The 8,893-nt window shown below is 35.1% G+C and overlaps 1 protein-coding gene across 1 annotated transcript; it reads left to right on the forward strand.

The window, feature by feature from the left end:
• LOC18787534 (putative phosphatidylinositol 4-phosphate 5-kinase 11) lies at window positions 1–7,144 on the forward strand. The gene is made up of 9 exons (XM_007219991.2): window positions 1–266; window positions 1,111–1,264; window positions 1,775–1,940; window positions 2,301–2,411; window positions 2,780–2,967; window positions 3,970–4,061; window positions 4,893–5,010; window positions 5,968–6,276; window positions 6,667–7,144. The coding sequence occupies exons 1-8, from the start codon at window positions 158–160 to the stop codon at window positions 6,260–6,262; spliced, it is 1,233 nt and encodes a 410-aa protein (XP_007220053.2). The 5' UTR covers window positions 1–157; the 3' UTR covers window positions 6,263–6,276; window positions 6,667–7,144.

The following is an 8,893-nucleotide window of genomic DNA, read 5'->3' on the forward strand; positions in this document are numbered from 1 at the left end:
CATTAAAATTTTAGAAACGGCATTTCGGTTAACATGATCCTCGCGCGCGTAAAAGGGCAAGGTTTTTGGTTCAGTAAACAGTCCGGTGGGCAATCCTCTCCGCCTCTCTGTCATAACCAAGACAACAACTACTAAAGCTGAAATTTTAGAACTGACGATGATGATGCAGCAGAAGCCAAAAAGTTCGATGAAAAACCAAACCCCCTTCTTCTCTCATTTGCCTCGGAAATTCTTGGAATTCCAAAAAGGGATTTCTTCTGACAAAGGTAAATCTTTGCATACTCAATGTTCCTGCTGACGGGTGTTCTTTTATCTTCTGTAATTTGTTTTTGGTTATGTATGTGTCAGCTCATGTTTCTAGGATTTTTCTCTTTTGATTGGTATGTTTTGTAGCTTTTGGTTTGATGATGTCTGATACAGGAAGACCCATCTGCAATTTTGCATCAAGTTTACATTTTTTTTTTCTTCCAATGAATTTTGATTATTTGTATGATGGTTTTTATTATTCGAATAAAAATAGTTCTTTTCGTTGCAATGAATATGTTGAAGAAAGTGATGAAGGAAGTTGGAGGTTATCGAAAAAGAAAAAAGAAAAAAAGAAGTAGGAGGGTGCAAAATAGCTGCTTCATTTTGATAGATGTTGCTCTTTCTCAATGTGTATACGAATAACTTTAGAACGAGTTATGAGTATGTTGCACCTAAGTTGGTGCCTGAAGGGCATAACAAGTCACTTTGAATGAAAGGCTAGGATGTTGTTCAGTATTTGTGGACCAACACAAAAAAGAGATGATAACCTCTTATGTCAATTGTTCTGATATACATCATAGATAAGTTACAACAGATTAACCAAAGCATTTCAGATTTGTGGCCATGTTTAATTCTCATCTTCAAATTCTTTTTGTGGTGCAGAAATGTATATACCAAATTTATGTTGCATTACTTTGTCTTTAAAACAGTACATTTTATGCAAACGAATAACATGTTGCCACACTGTGAATCTGAATTATTGATTAGGTTGCCACACTATAATGTAGTAAAGTGTGATGTATGGCTGACAAGTACAATATTCAGCACTCATTACATCTTTGTGTAACATGTGATACTTTGCAGGAAAACACATGGAGCTTTTGAAAGAGGAGTTTTCACCAGTTGACTTCAAAGCTACTAAAACTAACTGCATAAAATATTCTAGACAGGACTTTCTACAACTTCCTTATATCACAACTGACTTTGAATGGAAAGATTATAGTCCTGCAGTTTTCAGGTTTCTTTTTAATTTTCTTTCAAATGCAATTATTCGTCCAAATAGATTTAATTTATCAAGTTTCGCTGTTCATTTTATTACACGCAATTTAGTGCACTGCTTATCAAGAAAAAAAAATGCAAGAGGGATGCCATCTAGTATAATAAAGCGATAGAAGATACTGAAATGTAAAACTAAAGTGCATATCTGAACCCTACCTTGGAGGTTGGTCAGTTCAACCCTTAAAAACTTGCTTACTTGATTTTGGCCCATTGGAGAAAAAAGTGGTCAAGAAAAAATAGTTATGTCAGACAGGGTATGAAAATAGGTGAAGAGACGCACATTGAAGATAAATTGAAACATGCAAAAGTCTATCCTTAAGTTATGATTATGTGCAGTTAATGTAATTCTAATGCATGTTCATATATGTGTGTGTATGCACATATATGTGTACAGTATATGCACATATGCCTGTATTTGTTGCTATTTTTTTCGACTTTGCAAAAGCTGTAACCAATAGATTGTTTTCAGACGTATGTTGGAGCTTGATAGCATTGATTATGACCAGTATCATCTGTCAATATGTGGACATCGGACTCTAAAGGAGGTTTGTTTACCGGGAAGATATGGCAGGGTAATTGTATCATCCAATGACAATCGATTTGTGATTAAAACCCTTCGGAAGTCTGAACTGAAGGTAACCAACTAAACTTCTAGTGACATTTTGACATTAATGAATGGAAATTTACCAGACAAACAATTAATCATATACACATTTCATGGAATGTTTTTTGCTTTTTGTATTAATATGAATACTGTAAGTTGAGAACTTGTTACTTCTTTGATTTTAAAAAAATAATACTTGAACAAGAGTTAAACTAGTAGCTATTACTTGTTTCTGAAAGGATTCTCTCCCCTATATATTTTCCTCTCTCTCATTGTTTTTCTTGTTGTTTGATCAGAAAGTGCAGACTCAACTCATACTATGTCCAAATTTTTGTGTTTCAAAAGATTAATTTATTTATGAATTGTGAAATTTCCTTTGCTTTTCACATAGGTATACTTAGAGATGCTTCCAAACTATTACCACCATGTTAAGAAGTATCGGGCCTCAATATTAAAAAAACTGTATGGACTTCATGTTGTCAGGCCAGCGGGAGGGATTAAGGTATGATCTTCTCAGTAACTCAGAAATGAAGTTTTTTTTATTCAAATTTGATGGAATATAATTTGATTGGTATAGTTAGCATATTATATAACCATTTACTATATATGGAAAAATGCATGTGATTTATTACTTATGTTGGTCTTCACCTTAGCATTGTTAACCCCAATTGAGGACTTTATAGCATGTGAGTAGCCTAGAAGGCTGGAGGTACCATGTCAGGTAGTTTTGCCTCCACCATGTCAGGTAGTCCCGCTAGATTGAGGGGGTTCAAAAGAGCTATACCATGAAAATTCCAACCTACTTGAACAAAATTGATCCTTTATTGTATTCAATTTTCTTGTAATCAATTGTTGCTTTTTAATGAGCAGGTTTACTGTGCTGTTTGGGGAAACCTGATGCCATCAGAAAATTGCATAGATAAGTGCTATGATCTCAAAGGCTCTTCAATAGGCCGAGCCTGCAGTAAAACAACCATTGAGGATAGAGCCATACTTAAGGATCTGGATTTTGATTTTTGCTTTTACCTGGATCCATTAGTCCGAGCTCGGCTCTTAGCGTAAGTCCCTTGGTTTATTTGTCATTTCTCAGCAAATCAGCGTATAAGCAAACTTTTATGCATAAAACTTGTCTAGTTTGAACTTTTTGGATGTTAGTGAATAATCTATACTTTGAGTTGGATAGCCTCTTTGATTATTTATTTTATTTTTTGGTAAAATAGAAGTTTGGAAGAAGTTTTGAATGAGCAAACTTTTCTTTTCTGTTATGTACTGCAGCTGTTTCAGTAATTGCCTGTTTGTTTTTGTTGTTTTTAGTTGTTCAGGCCATGTTGCCATCATAACCTTTCAGAGGTACACGAAAAAAATAATATTGTTTTCACTTATTTTACGTATTGGATGTCTAGAGATCTTCTGAATCAAGAAACTTTGCTTCTCTATTTTGCATTGCAGCTGCTCCACAAATGATCTGATTTGTATCTCATTTCCAAAAATAAAAATAAAAATTTGAGTCCATAATATTGCCATTGAATTTGACAGGTAGACCAAAAATGACATTGTTATCTAGCCAAGATAATTTCTATGGATGTAAAAGGAGATTAACATTAGTTTGAAGAGTGCATTCACAAACTATTAAATTGGAAATGCATTCCATCGTATAGTACTGTTTCTAAGTAATTACCTAGTCCTAATTATACATTATGAGCTTAATGGATTTAGCCAGTGGTATCTTATACAGAGGGGCCTAGCCAATTAGCCAAATTTGCTTTATCTTGTAATGAGACATGTAACTGGATGGAAGAGGGACCTAGCTGGCTTCACTCTTATCTTCAGGATGATTTGTGTTCTCTGCATTCTATTGATGAATAAAGTCTTTGGCCTTTGGCCTTTAATAATAATAATAAAAACAAAACTTATCACATTCATATAAAAAATGACTAATCTCAGAATACAAAATTTAGATAAAAGGGATGCATAAACCCTTTTGCTACCTGACATATGAATCCCTTTTTCTTTTCCTTATTAATGTATTTTATTTGTTGTTTTTGTTTTTGTTTCTGTAGACAAGTCAAGTATGACTGCGAGTTTTTGGAAGCAGAGGGCATCATGGATTATAGTTTTTTGCTTGGTATACACATAGAAGCTTCACATGAAGGTGATTCTTCTCATTAATCGTCCTCTCTGACTTAGTGAATGTTTAAGTTTCATAAGATGCATAGATATTTCGTATCATGCAAATATATGCAGATAAGGAAATTCTAAAATATGAGAGTACAGTGACCATACACTGAAAAATTAGTACAAAATTTAAAAGAAGTGTGATGGTATTTTTGTTTTCCTGTTCTTGTCATTGTTCTAATATTGTGTTAGAAATGCATATTCTTTCATCAGTTGAACATATGATTGATTCTTCTTGTTGATTCAACTCTTTCAAATATATGCTACATAAGATTGATCATAGTGCACCCCTAATGAAGCAGGTATTTATATCTTACAATTTGTTTAAGGTATGTTCAGTTGTCAAAATTTTCATTTACTTAATTTTTATACCTATTTTGTAGGATCCATTCAGGAGTTCAAGATGTGTGTTTGTCCTGATTCTCAATTCTTACCTTTTCTGATTGTATTGTTGTGTACATGTGTTTATGATCTCTTTTCCTTGCTTCCTTGTGATGCTGCTCCCCAGACATACTGTGGCTTTCTTTGCTAATCTGCATATTATATAGTATCTTTTCATTCTCTCTCTCACTCACTCACTCACACACACACACACACACAAACACACACACACACACACTCTCTCTCTCTCTCTCTCTCTCTCTCTCTCTCTCTCTCTCTCTCTTTTTTGTACTTAAAACGTGCACGTGTAGTGAAGAATTATTTGCAAAGATGATGTCATACTGCTACACTTCTCCACTCATCTGTCATAGGTCTTTGAAATTATGCTAGCGAGATAAGTGTAAAAAATCTATCTCCCCTTTGGCAGGTTCAATTGATGAAAACGCTGCCAGAAGTTCTACTGCCAAAAAGAAAACGGATGATACTTCAGAACAAAATGAAAGCTCAGAGTTAACTCTTGCCGATATCTGCGATCTACTTGACAGGTATATTGTATACGTTGCTGCATAATCAATCTGTTTGGCATAAATATAGGGCCAAAATGAGTACCCACTTCAAGTTGACATAGAATTGTGCTAAGATGAAAGAATTGGCAAAAACACAAGTTGGAAGTTTGCTAGGCTTTGTTTTTCATTACTGTTATGCCAATTGTAAATATACTGAACTGTATAAATAGACAGGGGTTGCAACAACTAACTCACTGAAGAAATAATATGACCATTGAAGCTCTGCTGCAGAGATAATTCCAGTCATTCGCTATTCCATTTCATTTCTTTCTTTCTTTTTCATTTATATTCCAACTATTGTCAGGGTTAAGCCTTGTCAAATTAGTATCAGAGCGGTTCGTCCTGGATGCCAAATAAAGCAATGGCAGAAGGCACACGATTCTTCCCATTTCAATTCCTGTCTACATTCGTGAAAATCTGCAGTAATTTTCCATTGCTTTCTTTGGCATCAAGGACGAACAGCTTTACTTCTCTGATACTAATTTGTCAAGGCTTAAGCCCTGACTGTAGTTGGAATGTAAATGAAAAAATGATAGAAATGAAATGGAACAGGGAATGACTGGACTTCTCTCTCCAGCAGAGCCACAATGATCGTACTATTTCTTCAGTAAATCTGTTAGTATAACCCCTGTTCTAATGATACAACAAAGTGGCTTTACAACTCAGGTAACATTTTTAACTAACAAAACGACCTAACAAACTTCCAACCATATTTTTTGCCAACTCAGTTGCTGATCCTTTGTTTACTTGTCACAGCTTCATTTTCTTCATTTTGGATGGTTTTGTTGGTAGTCGGTACTAAACAGTTTCATAGAGGGAAAAAAATCAAATTATTATACCTTTAATAAGGATTATGAAAAACCTGTAATCACAAGTTCATAGATAGATGTTCAACACAAAACTGACGATCCATAGCTCATTATTCTTCCGCTGCAGGCCTGGGTTTAAATTTGGGGATAGAATGCCAGCACGTGCTGTCCGGGCATTCAGGAATGAAATGGAAAGTAAATCATATAGGTCGTGCACCAGTGCACAGGAATGCTTCAAGGTTCTTTTAATCTTTGGAATAGTAGATTTTTGTCAGAATTACAATATGAAAAAGCGCATTGAGCATGCTTGCAAGGCAATAAAATATGACTCAAAATCCATCAAGACTGTGAATCCCAAAGCCTATTCTTCTCGCTTTCAAGAGTTTCTGAGCGCAGTATTTCTGCCTGAAGAGTCAGATTAGTTTGATCACAACAGGTAGGTTCTTTCTGTACCTTAACAATCTAATCTTTAGATTTCTTTTATAGACAGATTCATGTTACCCTTAGACTCCAAAAAAACGAGGAGAGATTCATATTAGACCTGCTCCGGCCACATTGGGCCTTACTTTCAATGGGGCTTCCCTTCAGCAATGGGGCCAATATGCAGTGCTTTTCCATGAGTCAGCTCTCAAACCTAACAAAACTCAAATGTCTGAAACTCTGGTAGATTTTCACCGAGTGCATGCTGGCACACATATTGGTGTTTAGTTTGTAATAATTTTCACCTTGCCTGTAACACAATGTAGCCATGACGGGTTTCTATATCTAGACACATCATTAATAATGTGAAGAGTTCTTAGCATAACTCTAAATATGTTTGTGACAGGGACTCAGCCACAGGATAGTCGAAGATTGCACTAGTCGATTATTTTATGAAACTTAGTGAAGAGGCGATGCTTCAGATCAACACCAAGAACTCTACTACTCGTGTTGGCTATCTCAGGATCGGAATGTCACATTTTGTGCATGAGGTAGAAACTATAGCTTGATGCATTAGTACGAGTGAGAAGTAATGATAATAGTTCTAAAGATAAAGAAAAAATGAAGATTGATGAAGGGGCACGCCGCACGGCATTATGCACAAGTTGTTCATATAGACAATTCTTGCTGTAAATTTCAATGTGATTATAAACTTTCACTGAAACCTTCAATTAATATTGTTCATAAGTAGACCACTGCATGCCATTGTTCATACGAGACAATCCTTCGCTGTAAATCTCTTTCTGTAAATTTCATATGATCATAAACTCTCATGTAAATCTTCATGTAATATTGTTCATCGTAGACTATTCTTTCTTGCTACAGATTTCAATATGATCTGTCAATATGTCATAGCAGGCCAAGTTCAAACTACTAGCCTCAAATCACAGGCAAATCCAATCTCTGTAACATGGAAACACCCAAAAAAGTGTGAAACAAACTGGGAAGGTACAATTTACAAAAACAAGGAATAAAAAGAAGAAGTCCCTTGTTTACTGTAACCCTTTGAGGTCTAATCATTGCCCATGTTGGATTACAAAATTCGGATGTTTGTAGATGTTTACCAAAAGCAAGCCCTTGGACCACATTCAGTCAAGAACAAAACCCAACCACACAAGTGGTCCAATTATGATTTTGGTGGTCCTTCTATCATGAAAATTCAATTAGTTTCCAAGTTCTAGGTGCACTGGAGAAGTGGTGTTATATTTAATGTTGGAAACTTGCTAACCAAAAAATCCTAAGCAAAACACTTGTTGCCTGCAGAAAAAAAGCAGAAAGACAACTAGAAGAATAAAGAAACATAAAGCCTATTGGCATATGGCACATAGGCTAAGGACCACAAATTGGGGCCTTGTTGTTCTGACTGGTCTGGTCCTGGTGGACCAGTCACCAGAGCTAAGATTTTGGCTTCAGCTATGGTTCTGTCAAAAGCCCCAGATTACAATGCTGTGGACAGCATGCTTCCCCAATGACTAAGTCACCATAATCCGCATGGTTAAGAGCTTAATTTCCTTTTAATCTTCCCCATAAGAGATATTTAGCCAGCCATAATTATACTTAATGATATTTGTTTATTAACAAACTCAAAGTAGCCTAGTCCCTATGCAGGGCAGATCATGAAAGCAAGAAAAGGGCCACCGCATTGTATGCATATCTTGTCATTTCTCTCTCAAGAAGAGTCAAGATCACCTGTTATCTTACCATGTGAGTGAAAATTTTGAAAATGGACTAACAATATGATTGCAGCCTTTGATTTTAGCTCAAGGGCCCACAAAAATGTCGATATGCATGTGAGAAATTTTGCGTATTCTAGGTAGCATTTTGTTTAAATCAAAGTTTAAGAAGATTAAATAGGAGGGAAGTGAAAAGAGTAAATATAGAGGTAGGAGACAAAAGAAAATACATATAAAAAAATTAGTTTGTCATATGCACTTGCCTCCTTCCGTGTAAGGAGATATTTCTCCTTTGTGCGAATCACAGTTTGACACATATGCAAAAATAATTCATCAAAAACTAAAAAAGAAAAATTTCTGCACACATGTCACATTGCTATTGACAGAAATGTAAGTGCTTCTATTTACATGATAAGGGGGGAAGTATTTTACTATGCATAATACTTCTCTCTTCATATTTTAAGATGTTACAAAGTAAATTCTCCGAATGTCAAAATTCATTTAGAATTTAAAAAAAAGATCATACATGCTTAACCTAGAACTACCTAAAGTACTTGCTAATGTATGAGATAAATTTATTAAACCATACTTGGGCTTGAAGTCCTATGAATCTTAATTGGAAAATGCTAGGGAGACCAACTTTAGATACCAACTTGTGTACCAACTCTCTAATAGAGTGTACGACCCATTGTATTGACGGGCCCCACCCCTATTATAGAGATGGGCCCAAGTCGGTATCTTAAGTTGGCTTTGACCTCTTTACTTAACTACATCAAATCAATTTAAAGCACGAGTCAACAAATTAATGCACATATAATGTCAATAGTATATATCTTTCTTGTTTTATGTTTATCAAGTATAGTTAAATTCCATTTGTATTTTGTATTTCTATTGATTTTT

This window comes from Prunus persica, chromosome G2, assembly GCF_000346465.2.
Source record: "Prunus persica cultivar Lovell chromosome G2, Prunus_persica_NCBIv2, whole genome shotgun sequence".
In the NCBI taxonomy this organism is placed as follows: domain Eukaryota; kingdom Viridiplantae; phylum Streptophyta; class Magnoliopsida; order Rosales; family Rosaceae; genus Prunus; species Prunus persica.

Coding starts and splice junctions, on each gene's coding strand:
- LOC18787534 (XM_007219991.2), top strand. CDS start 158: ATGATGATGCAGCAGAAGCCAAAAAGTTCGATGAAAAACCAAACCCCC. Junction 1,941..2,300: donor TTCGGAAGTCTGAACTGAAG/GTAACCAACTAA, acceptor CTTTTCACATAG/GTATACTTAGAGATGCTTCC. Junction 5,011..5,967: donor ATCTGCGATCTACTTGACAG/GTATATTGTATA, acceptor CTTCCGCTGCAG/GCCTGGGTTTAAATTTGGGG.